The 13,373-nt window shown below is 40.2% G+C and overlaps 2 protein-coding genes across 3 annotated transcripts; one reads left to right on the top strand and one right to left on the bottom strand.

The window, feature by feature from the left end:
* Positions 1-14: 14 nt before the first annotated feature.
* Positions 15-7,487, top strand: coro1a (coronin 1A). Of its 2 annotated transcripts, none has more exons than XM_089018051.1 (11): positions 15-155; positions 1,208-1,418; positions 3,006-3,128; positions 3,210-3,339; positions 4,448-4,629; positions 4,710-4,829; positions 5,050-5,154; positions 6,484-6,629; positions 6,710-6,767; positions 6,904-7,125; positions 7,233-7,487. In XM_089018051.1, the coding sequence occupies exons 2-11, from the start codon at positions 1,221-1,223 to the stop codon at positions 7,323-7,325; spliced, it is 1,377 nt and encodes a 458-aa protein (XP_088874177.1). In that variant the 5' UTR covers positions 15-155; positions 1,208-1,220; the 3' UTR covers positions 7,326-7,487. The 2 variants fall into 2 exon arrangements, with proteins under 2 accessions (XP_088874177.1, XP_088874176.1); XM_089018050.1 differs by having other exon boundaries at positions 70-155; positions 1,212-1,418.
* Positions 7,198-12,040, bottom strand: cldni (claudin i). The gene is made up of 3 exons (XM_089018052.1): positions 11,878-12,040; positions 9,095-9,227; positions 7,198-8,867 (listed from the first exon to the last, which is right to left on the bottom strand). The coding sequence occupies exons 2-3, from the start codon at positions 9,224-9,226 to the stop codon at positions 8,364-8,366; spliced, it is 636 nt and encodes a 211-aa protein (XP_088874178.1). The 5' UTR covers position 9,227; positions 11,878-12,040; the 3' UTR covers positions 7,198-8,363.
* Between the last annotated feature and the right edge of the window lie 1,333 nt (positions 12,041-13,373).

Below are 13,373 nucleotides of genomic sequence, written 5' to 3'. Positions count from 1 at the left end.
CTGCCACACTTCCTACCCCGTGGCTGGCCTTTTTTGGCGGCGTTCATCAACTTTCTTCTACTTCTTCTTCCTCTTGCTCCTCATTCCGCCGACTGCTCTATAACGACAACCACCAGCACAAAGGCCCTTTGTCTCCCACGACCACCAACCACCAGGTAGGCCTTCAGCATCATCATCATTGTCATCACTATCATGCACCTGCCATTTTTGTTAAGGGGGGGCGATAGTTTCAGTAAAAGACTTTCATATAATAATAATAATAATAATACATCACATGTTAAGTGCCTTTCAAAGCTCTCAAGGACACTTTAGAGTCACATACAAGCATAGGTACTATATATAAGACCTAAAATGGCTGTAATATATTTCTGAAATTATTTGGTGAATTATTATAGATCATTGACATTTGTGAAATGGTGACCGGGTCATTTTTGAGTTCTAATTATAACAGCTCCTATGTTTTTTTTTATGGCCTGAGAATGCACACAATACCTACTAATACTCGAATGTGAAGCTGTTTTATCAGTCTGTGCCTGTTAATTAAGACTTTAAGGGGTGATAGTGGCGGCAGTCACTTTTGAATGAGAACAAGCGTTTGTCTGAAGGAGGAAGTGTGTCGGTTAAGTGACAACACCTCACCAACTTTGAGGCTAACACAAAGAATAATTTGCATCATTTTTTGTGTTGTTTAAGTCATTTCTTCTCCTCTTTGTTGTGTTTATTTTATTTCATACAAGCAGTGAAAGAACAGAAAGTACTGATTGAGTTATTAATCTGGAATCGTTATTTTCAAGTGTTGTACATCACTCGAGATGGAGAGAGAAAGAGCACCCTCACTCGTTCGCCCACCTCACTTTTAAAATACTGTATTGGGTTTTGAGCTGCTGTTTTAGGACGGCGTGTAGGAAGAAGTGTTGTGGTTTAACTGACAACACATTGGTGCCGAGGATCATCTGTATCATTTGTCTTATTTTTATTTTTGGACCTCTTCAAGTGTCCATTTTTATTCTTTATGCATTTTGTGTGTAGTTTTTACAAATGTGATCATAGACAGAAAAAAAAGAAGAGGATGTAGTTGTGAAAGCTGGCCTCACTTCCTCTTCCACGTCGCTCATAAATGGCCATGTCTCTGATTGGCTAAAATAAAAGGCACAGTAAATATGTTGTTGTTGTTGTGTTTTTTTTTTGTTTTTTTTTTTTATTCCAGCTAGGTCGCCGCCATGTCCCGGCAGGTGGTCCGCAGCAGTAAATTCCGCCATGTCTTTGGCCAAGCGGCCAAGGCTGACCACTGCTACGATGACATCCGCATATCCCAGATGACTTGGGATAGCAACTTCTGCTCTGTCAATCCCAAATTTGTGGCCATGATTGTCGACGCCAGCGGGGGCGGCGCATTCATGGTTCTTCCCCTCAACAAGGTGCAATCAAGTGTATAGTGTATTTTGGCCTCTCATGGCCACCGTACTTTACATAGAATAATGTTAGCAAACTAGCTTAAACGATATATAGCGATTAAGTAACTTACCTCTGTGATCTCTTTTGTTCAACAAAATGTTTTATCTTTTTACCCAGTGTATTTCCCAGCCTACTGACTGACTCTTAGCATTCATGTTAGTGAAACCTCTTTTCTTAAGAAATCACTCGCATTTATTTCTGAAAACGTCATCGCCATTGTCAAGTCAAGACAATTGTCCAAAATGAAAACAATGAATTTAGTCCGTTTTTGGGACGTTGTCCTGTCAGTAATAAGTACCGTATTTTTTGTATTATACATCGCTCCGGATTATAGGTCGCACTAGCCAAAAAATGTATAATTAAGAAGAAAAAAACATATAGGTCGCACTGGAGGATAAGTCGCATTTTTGGGGAAAATTTATTTGATAAAATCCAACACCAAACAACATACATGTCATCTTGAAAAGCAATTTAAAATAAATTAATTAAAATAAAATAGAGAACATCAGGCTCCGTTTCACTTCTTTTTTTCCAACATAACACCGCAGCTCTCGCTCTACGCAACTCCTATGGACACACCTCCTTTTTGGTAACCCAGAACAGTCTTTTACAAGAGTTATTCAGATAACTCTAGCACAAAGAACATGCTAACAAGTTTCCCAAAATATCAGGTTTTACTCCAAATCACCAAATCCAAGGAAATCTTCATCCTCGGTGTCACTTTTAAATAACTCCCCCAACTCGGCAGGTAGACAAGGCGCCACTTCCTCCTCTGTGCTCTTGCGGTTTAATGTGAAAATAACATGTGAAATGATATACAGTAATTAAAAAAAGCATATATAAATCGCACCCCCGACCAAACTATGAAAAAAACTGCGATTTCTAATCCGAAAATACGGTAATAGTACAGTAGTTAGTAATTAGTATTGGTTAGTAGTTGTCATAGTAATATTGTAGTTTATTTTTTTCTCTGCTCAACACAGTTTTTAGAGGTACCGACATGATCAAACATTTTTCGCCGTAAAATGTATTCAAAATACGCTAACACTTCCAATCATGTTGAAACAAATGTGGAAGTAGGAAGGCAACTCGAAACGTTTCTTTCTTTTTTTTTCTTGTAAAGATGTTTTCACCATAATTGGAGGTCCACGTTCAGTCTGGGCCGGATGTGCCTCCCCGCCCCTACCTCATCATATCAGGACGATATACACGTGTGTTGGTGCATTGCTCCTCTCATGCATCTGATGACACCAATGTTATAGTCACATTTCTCGAGCAATTAAGTGAAGCATTTGACAACCACAAGGATGAGTTTGTTGCTAGGCAGATTTCATCTGTCCCAAAAATATCTGGTACATTGGCCAATGGCTAAATTGATAGGTATGTGATGATTTTTTCTGTGTCTATCCATCATAGACATGTATACCAAATGTAATGTTGCTAAGTGGAAATACGTATCTTCATGGGCTAAATTTTCAAAACCTTCCTGGTGGTGCGACCGAGTCAAAAAAATAACGTGACAACCCCCGTACCAACTTGCATGTGTGCAGACTGGTCGTATCGACATGTCCTACCCGACGGTGTGCGGCCACACAGGACCCGTGCTGGACATCGAGTTTTGCCCACATAACGACAATATCATCGCTAGTGGTTCTGAGGACTGCAGCGTCATGGTGAGCGCGGTCCCCGATGGTGGTTAATGTCCGCCTGTCGCGGCAAATCGCATTTGAGCTTCCCGTTGTCTTCTTGGACAGATTTGGGAAATCCCGGACTCCGGGCTGATTTCGCCCTTAACAGAGCCGGTGGTGAAGCTGGAGGGTCACTCCAAGCGCGTGGGCATCCTCAGCTGGCACCCCACCGCCCACAATGTACTCCTGAGTGCAGGTGAGCACAAGCACGGATATATTGAACAAGTCCTACACTCGATCAAGAACTGAAAAGCTTCAAATCCACCACATGGGCCTCAACTTGGTATGTTTTATTCTATAGATAAAAATTAAACTTAGATTATCAACTTTACTTCACAGTTAGGATTAATTATGATCAAGAGCTCTCAGGCGCCCAGTTGCTGGTGCTTGATGTCGGTGTGCTGGTGCTTGATGTAGGTGATAGAGGAGTTGCCCCTAGACAGAGACCTGGGTCGGACCACAACAAACGGGGGACGAATGTGATTTTATATCCCAGAAAAAAAATCACTTATGGCAAATTTAACAACTAAAATAAATATTTTAGTAAACCACTGTTTCATTTTTTCAGTGTTATTTTATATTTTTATAAAATCAAGATATCTGTTTCTTTAAACACATAATCCCACAAACCAAAAATAAACACAATTCAACCATCTGGTAAATTAAACATTTTCACATATGATAAAAATACTCATATAAGTATGAAATAAACAAAAAAATGATACATTATTTTGAAAAAAAAAGTGTTTTCAACAAATAATACAAACTCAAATAAATAACAGAAAAAAAACAAGGCATAATGTGAAATAAAGCATTTAAGGAAATGCAATTAAATAAAATAAAGAAATATCGTAACCAAATGAAAATAAAAATAACATAATAAATTCAAAAAATAAATAATCTAATTAAAAAATAATAAATACATGTTTAAAAATTACATACATCAAAAAATAAAAAAACAATCAAACCTAAATAAAACAAATAGCGCAAATATCATAAAACATAATTACATAAAGCATTAAAAGAAATAAATGAACACAAATTCAATCAATACTCAAAAAACAAACCAACAATAAAAATCTTTTTTTTCAAAATTATACAATCTGTAGTAATCGCTTAAAAAAGTAACTGACCTTTAAAATAATCACTGGATATTTTACAATGAAATGTATTATTATTATTATTATTATTATTGAGCTCGTGAATAGATTTGACGTATTTCAAAAGAAAAGCACAACAGCCTCCTCTAGTGGAGCCACTACCTTCCCTGCACCGAACCCCAAACTCACCTGTTCCTTGGTCAGCCTGCGACAACGCGGTGATCCTGTGGAACGTAGCCCGCGGCCAAGCGGTCGTCAGGATCGACGACTTGCACTCAGACCTGATCTACAGCGCCTGTTGGAACCGCGACGGCTCCAAGATCCTCACCTCCTGCAAAGACAAGATGCTGAGGGTGCTGGACCCTCGAAAGGGCACCGTCATCACCGTACGTTGGCTCACCCTTGCCTTTGCCGATGCGTTCTCTTCTTCACCTCTTCCAACTGTCCGACTGTCCCTTCTTTGTAGGAGAAGGAGAAACCTCACGAGGGTTCCAGGCCGGTCCGGGCCGTGTGGGTGTCGGACAGGAGGATCCTCACCACTGGCTTCAGTAGGATGAGCGAAAGACAGGTGGCGCTGTGGGACCTGGTGAGTCGTGATGGGCCTCCTGTTTAAAAAAATACTAATTTCTCAATACAGATATGTCAGACTGTTCCTATTCTTACATAACGTCTTTATGTTATATAAACATGTGTCATATAATATTTGTCCTTTAAAACTGCCTGCCTTGTATTTCAACAAGTAAAAATCTGAGGGGATGTTCCTGGACCATCTGTCAATGTCTTTAATCGTCAAGTTTTTGTCTCAGGAAGACTTTGGCTCACCGCTGACCTTGCAAGAACTGGACACCAGCAGCGGCGTCCTCTTGCCATTCTATGATCCAGACACTGGCGTGGTCTACCTGTGCGGCAAGGTCACAATCTCTCCCTTTACTCTCGGTCGTGATTGATATACCGTATTCTCCGGTGTATAATGCGCACCCAAAAGCCTTCATTTTCTTTAAAATATGACACTGCGCCTTATATATGAAGTAATATTGAGACACAACAGATTCTCGCAACGACTGTCAGCAGGCAGAGACTCCATTTCCCCTTGCAGAAGAAGTAGCGCGTAACCCTGTCTTCTCCTGTAGCACCTTATAATGTAGTGTGCCTTATATTTGGAAAACTTTTATATATTTTTATATTATATTTGGAAAATTGTTGTCATTCATTGAAGGTCGGCCTTATAGTCCAGTGCGCCATATATATGGAAAAAGTTTGAAAATATTGGGAATGTGCCTTATACACCGGAAAATACGGTATTTAATTAGTTGTAAAAAAAAATTAACTGTCTTATAATAGTAAAAACACACAAGTGATTGACGACCCCCCAAAAAAAAGATGCCACAAAGTGGTGACAGTGTTACTTTTCTCAAAATGAACCTCCTCAACTGATTTCAACTGTTTTTTGACAGAAAAAAAGCCACACGATGACATATTTTTTCCTCTCAGTGAACATCATTTTACATCAAAATGAAAATGCAGGAAATTACATCATATGACAGGAAATTGTGACTTTAATACAATACAATGCATCAATATTTTATATTGCCTTTTCACAACTGCCAAAGCGTTAACGTGTAAATGAACCGCCGCAACTCACATCAACATAGTTACCTATCAGCAATTTGTCACAAGATGACAGCAAACTGAACCTAAACATAATTCCTGGACACCAAGATTGCGGCAAAGTTTCATTTAAATGAAACTTTTCAACTCACTTCCTCATAATTCCTTGCCACACATATGCTCCAACATGGCAGCACGGTGCTACAAAATAAAACTCAACTCACATTAACATAGTTACTTGGCACCAATATGCCAGAGAGTGGTGTCAAAATGTAGGTTTTGGCTAAATGAAACTCCTCAACTCATCTTAAAATATGGTAGATTCTTGGTAGGACTATGGCGTCAAATTGCTATTTTGTTTGAATGAACCTTCTTAACTTACTTCAAAATAGTTCCTCAGCACCCAGAAGCTATAAGATGCTGACAAAGTGTAAATGAAAGACATCACCTAACTTCAACAATGTTCTTTGGCACCAAAATGCCATTAGATGCATAGTGTCGAACTCATACTGAATTGAATTAATTAATACTTTGTCTTGGGCATGAAAACAGTCAGATTATTTCTTCTGATGCTTGCTCATTCTGAAAATATGGACTTGAAAGACAAAACGTCAAAATTGCTCCCACTGCAGGGTGACAGCAGCATCCGCTACTTTGAAGTGACGGAGGAAACGCCATATGTGCACTACCTGTCCATGTACAGCAGTAAAGAAAGCCAAAAGGGCATGGGCTACATGACCAAAAGGGGCCTGGAGGTCAACAAGTGTGAGATTGCCAGGTAGCATCTGGTTAGCATGTTAGCATCACACTCCAGGAAGTCTTTCCCTACGTGTCAAGTTTGCTCTTTGTCGCCGGCAGGTTCTATAAACTCCACGAAAGGAAGTGCGAGCCCATCGTCATGACGGTGCCCAGGAAGGTACACGCAATCAATTTAATGAAATGCTATCGATATCAGCAAGTGGACAAAAATGATATTATGATGTCGTGTCATGGAGAGCAGACCAAATACCGATATTATATATTTAGTGAGATATTTTTTTCCTTCCGTACAGTCGGACCTCTTCCAGGAGGACCTGTATCCTGACACCATTGGTCCGGAACCTTCCGCAGAAGCCGACGACTGGTTTGGGGGCAAAAATGCGCCACCCTTACTCATCTCACTCAAAGACGGCTTTGTGACCACCACAAAGGCCAAAGAGTTCAAAGTTCATAAGAGTCTCCTCAAGACCACCGTGGCCTCAACTGGCTCCACTCACATCGATGGCAGGGCGGGGGTGAGAAGTTGTCATCTATTTTCATGATTTAAAAATGAATTGAACAAACATTTTCTAAAATGCAGTCACGTGTGAGTAGTTTTGATTTTATTGACACTTATTTGCAGGATGTTTCGGCTCTGAGGAGGGAGTTGTCAGATATGAAAGCATCACTGGAGGATTTGAGAAATCGTTTGAGCTTTTTGGAGAACAAACATTAAACCACCAGTTTTTTGTTGTTGTTTTTTTACACAAACAAGAATACATATTAGAAAAATAACTAGAGAAACATTAAAAAGAAAGCCACTCCAGGCTCAAGTTTTATGGTCCAATTCTATTTTAATGTATACTACTTGAAATAAAATGAATATTTTCCAACCATTCATGTGTGTCTGTTTGAATACAGAATGACAACATTTGCTTAAAAAATATGTCATCACTTGCCCTTGTCATTGTACAAAACTCTTGCTTTGAGGTCAAGTACGATTTGCATAAAATAAAATACGAACAGCGTCATAGCAACAGATGACAGAAAGCCATTTGACGTTCTTTTGGCTCATGTTTTTAATGAAAACTGACGTATTGTTCACCAAGAAACAAGCATTTTACATTCTGCCGTGGAGCCGTGGACTATTTTGAATGAGAATTAATCAAATGCTAAAATGCTAGCGGTTGGGACACAAATTGACAAAAATTTGGAATATACTACATGGATTTTCCAGACATTTTGCCCTTTAGTTAGTTTACTTTTCAGATACAAATTTGAATGCCTCAAAACATGCTTGCAGTTGGTCTGTCGCCATTGGGACACTTAGCCTGATAGCAATCCAAGTGCAGAAAGTGTGAAGTCTTATCACAAAGGATTTTACATTTTGGCCTATATATCGGTCTTTTTTTTACTGAATTAGTCACATACAAGCAGTTGGTTAGCTAAAAAAATAGCAACCAAATTACAGAAATAATTGAGGTGGATTTTATCTTCCCATATTGACAGATACTATTTTGAATGGCTAATATGCTAAAAATGGAGGCGCTAACTAAAATGGCAAACTGAGTACAAGCGCTGATGAAAAGTTAGCAGATGTTAGCATGCTAGCATATTTTTTTTACATTTAACTTGATTTTTAACAAAATCCAAAGGCATATTTTGATCCCCTCACCACACAAAAACATTTTTAATGTCACTTGATTATGTACAGAGGAGTAAAGCTAAAACGGCTAATGGACCTCCGGCCGCAATCGGACTGATTCTTTCCGGCTCACACGTAGTTCTTGCTGGGTGCTGAGGCGTTATTGCTGTAGTACTTGGCCGTACCCCCAGAGCCCCCCGATTTAGGCCTACTGAAGCAGCACAGGAGCCCACCGCCCAGAAGCAGTAAGACCCCCGCAGCCCAGCCCACATAGATGCAGGCGCCCATTTCACGCTTCTGCGTGGCAGGCACCAGGGGGTTGTTAAAGTCCTGAACGATCTTGTGGGCTGACCAGCTGACGGGTATGATTAAAATCAGGCCGGCCAGGAGCAAGCCCACCCCGGCCACCAGGCTAATCTTGGGTTTGGCGTCCTCGTTCTCCACGCAGGTGGTGAAGTCCGCCCCGCAGAACAGGATCAGAAGACTGAGGCCGGCTAGCATGCAGCTGATGATGGTCATGGCGCGGGCCGCCTGCAGGTCTGAGGCCAGGATCAACAATGAGTCGTAATTCTTGCACTGCTGCTGACCCGTACTCTGCACGGCACACGACTTCCACAGGCCCTCCTGATGACTCTGAATACGCCCAAAAAAAAATCAAACGAAACTCTAAATTACAACACGTAGTCACACGTACTGCATTCATGACCCCATTGCTCATTATAGATAGCTGTACTTCCCACCGTCTTCAGTAGGGAGCACTGAAAACGCATCAATGTTCTCTTTGATTTCCAATTGTAATTCATAATCAAATATCCCGTTTTTACTTGAAAGTACTTCCTGCGCAGGTGTGAACAACATACCTGGGCGGTGATGATGGCTGCGCCAGTGAAGGAAGAAACTTTCCAGCGGGGGACGGCGCAGCACACGATGGCCCCGATTAGGCCGAGGACAGCCAGGGCTACGCACACGATCTGAACGCCCATTGATGCCATTCTGACAAAAAGAAGATCGAAGCTGATCACGTAGAAAGTCCAAAACACACAAAATCATGGCAAAAGTCAGAAGCGTATTTTCTTTGGTTTAGTCCAGCTTAGTTCATTTCATTTTACCTTGGTTTAGCTGATATTATGTTATATTAGTTTATTTTAGGTTAGTTTTGTGGGGCCGCATTTGTTTGATTACAAATACGTATATTTATCGGCAACTGAAAAATGTGAATTTGAGGACATTTTCCTCTTTGCAGCTAAAACCAGAACATTTCGCTTTATTTTTCAAGACCCACAAAATTGTCCCTTCTGTCATTTAAGAATCAAATTGGCCAAAACATTTCAAGCTTTTTTTAAAGCAGCAATAGAATGGATGGGTTTCACCTAAATAACAGAGCAAAGCTAACATAATTGTCTGCTCCTTTGAAAGTACAAACTATAAAAACAACAAAAACATGACAGAGGAGGAGCTTTTGATGACCAAATAAAGAGTGTTTGTCTATTGGTTTTATCACCATGAAAAAGTTCCAAACTTAAAAGCCATGTATCTTCCCCTCAAGCTTGTTGGGATTACTCGCTTCATTTTCCTCACAATGCGCTCACAAACTGTTTATTTCTACTCTCTTCCTGAATCCAGGCGTGTGTGTTTTTAAAGCATGTGAATTAATAATTGCTTTAAATCAAAGAAAACTTTATCAAGCCGTATTTTTGGGAACGTTTGGAGAATGCTGTCAATCTCAAGTCTAAGCGTATTAGGCCATGTGTGTTAGAACCTTATTTGATTATTTTCCATTCAAAAATGTCTCTCTCTCTCTCACACACACACACACGCACGAACACACACACACGCGCGCGCGCGCGCACGCACGCACGCACACACACACACACACACACACGCACACACGCACACACACACACACACACACACACACACACACACACACACACACACACACACACACACGCACGGACACAGTGTCATGTAGCTTTGGGCTACGTTTTCAAATGAGTGCATGTCGGGACAGGCTCGGTGGTTGTTGCTTCTTCACCCATTTCAAACCACTCCTTAGCACCTAAAAGTCCTCCCAAAAAATAAGAAGGCATGAAACATTCCCGTTTTTAAAAATATTTCTGTTATGGTTACACTCCAAACTTTTATTATTTTTTTTCCAAATTTCGGAATTTTTATGAATTGGTGACAATAGAAGATGAAGTAAGCAAGTGAAGTGCTTCAATTTTGTTGCCTTCTATCCATGACTTCTTCTTCTACTTATTTTTCTTCTTCTCTTTCTGCATTCTTGTTGTATTGTCTTCTATTGGGATGAAGATGAAAACTTCTCGTCAACAGAGCTGAACTAGCTCACAGGAATAATTGTTGTGCTAAACTTACTCAACTTTACTTTGTCAAGGGTAGGGTGGTTTACGCCTAGCAGTGCCGAGGTCGTGGGTTTGATTCTGGCTCCGCCCTTTATATGTGTGGTTTACATGTTCTCCCCGTGCCCGTGTGGGTTTTCTCCGGGTACTCCAGTTTCCTCCTACAGTTAATGGAACACTCGAAACTGTCCCCAGGTATGAGTATGGAGAGCGAATATTTGTTTGTCGATGTGTGCTTTGCGATTGGTTGGCAAAATATTCAGTACCCCGCCCACAGCTCAACGACAAGGTGGGATCGGCTCCAGCATGCCCGTTACCCTCGTGAGAATAAGATTAGAATGGATGGGTGGATATTTCCTTAAGTGGTTTCACACAATGGTGTTGTCTGGATTTAGGTAAATTTTTAAGTCTATGTAGAGCAGGGGTGGGCACTCCTGGTCCTAGAGGGCTACCCTCCTGCATGTTTTCCAAGTCTCCCTGTTACAATACACCTGATTCAAATAATCAGATAATCACCAAGCTCTGCGGAAGCCTTACATTGAACCTGCTCATTTGAATCAGGTGTGTTGCAACAAAGAGACTTGGAAAACATGCAGGAGGGTGGCTCTCCAGGACCAGGAGTGCCCACCCCTGATGTACAGTCTTTAAAAAAAGGTTACATGTGCAGCTGATTTTGTTTCACGCAAATACTTTATGATACCCCATGTACTTTTTCTCCTTGTAATTTGCATTGTATTTAATTCAGAATCGTGCTGAATTTAATTTTTTATAGGTTTTTTCATTTTTTATCATCTTTTTCCACAATTTGATTTTATGTTTGTTTGTAAAAAAATATACAGGATGTATATAATATATAAAACAAAAAAAATCTTAGTTATTTTAGTAACCTTTGCTGTTCAGTATTTGGTTTTAGTTTTTATTTTCCCCTCAGGGTTTTATTTTCTTCAATCTTCCATATTTTGACGTTAATTTTTTTAAGTGTGTTGTTGGAATCTTTTCCCCCCTTTCACAGTAAACATAAAATCTATATTTTTAGTTTACGTTTTTCATCCATTATTTTTTATATGTGGTTGTGATTTGCTTTCTATGAGTTGAGGGAAAACGATTCATCTCGCACCAAAATGAGACCCACCTGGGGTGCAAACATTGTTCTTAAAAAATGTCAGCACTTGATCCTTGGATCTTTTTACCATCCAAATCGATGCAGTTTGTTCAAATAAATACTGTTGAAACATCTTTTTGAAATGACAACACTCATCAAATGGGGAAAGAAATATTCCTACCTTAGTTGTAAATGTGAGTTTTAAGATGTTTTTCTTGGCGATTTCTTTGGCTTCTTGTTGTTTGGCGTCCTGTGGAGATTGTGTGGCGATACTGGGACAAGATGGAGTATTTGTACAAGAATGTGATGTACAGGGTGGGGCCCTACCGACCATGAACCTGCAAACCAGACTGGACTTGTCCTCCCCTCTTCTTCTTCTCTTATGGAAAAAAGAGAGAGAGGGAGAGAGAAAAAAATGCCAGAGGCTCCTGACAAACTCAGATGTAAAAAAAAGTGAGTGTCACACTTTTTCTCGTTGAATACGCTTTTGTGATGCCAGAAAACCAGCAGAAAGTATTTGGGTCTCATGATGCTCATGATTCTGTTTGACTTTTTGTTTCCGTGCATACAACGTTTAAAAATAGAGCCTAGGTCGCTGAACAAGGTAATGCACACACACACACACACACACACACACACACACACACACACACACACACACACACATGCACACACGCACGCACACACACAAACACCTGGAAACTGATGACAAACGCAGGGTTATGATGTCATAGTTTCATGGTGTTTGTGGGAAAGGCGGTCTTGAGATTGTGAAATGGGATGCAACATTAGATACACCACCTCATGAGATCCAAACATGGGGTCATAGAGAGTATTCATTCATTCATGTGTTTTCACGACATTGTTTAATACAGACATTAAAACACCCAAAATAAAATTAAAAATATAATCAAATAGTACTGTCATTCAAAATACTATATACGTACAGTTTATTGGGAAACATGGGGGTTAAATGTATGAGATGTATAAGTTAGATTTTTTTAAAAAGGACCAAAAGAAATATTGGAAAATCAAATGCAGAGCTATGTCATGATCTGGTTGGCGACCAACAGGTGGCGCTGTCGGCCCCGCCTGCACCTGCACAGGTGCTGGTCGTCCCGAGCCTTGGCGGACTGCCACGATCGGATTGGCGACCACCGGGTAGCGCTGTCAGCCCTGCCTGCTGCCTCGCAGGTGCTGGTCGTTACAATTAGTGACACTTAAAAGAACTCCCGGCACGACCATCCGGTGTCGGGTCATTGTTTGTTGTATGCTTTGTATGCATTGTATGCTGTGCATGTGTTTGTTTAACCTTGGTGGACTTTTACTCTTTCTATACTTTGTATTTTTATGTTTGAATGACTTTGATGTTTTAGATTTTGTTCCTGTTGACTTTATTTTAATACAATTTATCAAACACAACCTTCTGCCTGCTTTTTGGGATCCACATCTGCCATCACCACCACGCCAACCGTGACAAGCTATTTTACTTAAAGACTTAATTGAACTGAACAAATGCACTTTTGAGTCATGCTTTGAACATTTTACTCAGTGATTGCTTATCGCTAGGGGAAGACATTGTAGCCCTTGTAACAATTGAAGTCCTATTGCAATTGGATTGGATTGGATTGGATATGCCTTTATTAGTCTCACAGTGGAGAAATTTACATTTCACAG

This window comes from Hippocampus bargibanti, linkage group LG17, assembly GCF_051943395.1.
Source record: "Hippocampus bargibanti isolate YZ-2025 linkage group LG17, ASM5194339v1, whole genome shotgun sequence".
Classification (NCBI taxonomy): Eukaryota; Metazoa; Chordata; class Actinopteri; order Syngnathiformes; family Syngnathidae; genus Hippocampus; species Hippocampus bargibanti.
Note: the sequence above shows the minus strand (reverse complement) of the source record. Positions and strands in the feature narration are given on the sequence as shown.

Excerpts from the sequence above, each read along its gene's own strand:
- coro1a (XM_089018051.1), top strand. The coding sequence starts at position 1,221 with ATGTCCCGGCAGGTGGTCCGCAGCAGTAAATTCCGCCATGTCTTTGGC. Across the intron at positions 3,129-3,209 it reads CTGAGGACTGCAGCGTCATG|ATTTGGGAAATCCCGGACTC; the intron begins GTGAGCGCGGTC and ends CTTCTTGGACAG. Across the intron at positions 7,126-7,232 it reads ACATCGATGGCAGGGCGGGG|GATGTTTCGGCTCTGAGGAG; the intron begins GTGAGAAGTTGT and ends ACTTATTTGCAG.
- cldni (XM_089018052.1), bottom strand. The coding sequence starts at position 9,226 with ATGGCATCAATGGGCGTTCAGATCGTGTGCGTAGCCCTGGCTGTCCTC. Across the intron at positions 8,868-9,094 it reads CAGCCATCATCACCGCCCAG|AGTCATCAGGAGGGCCTGTG; the intron begins GTATGTTGTTCA and ends GGGCGTATTCAG.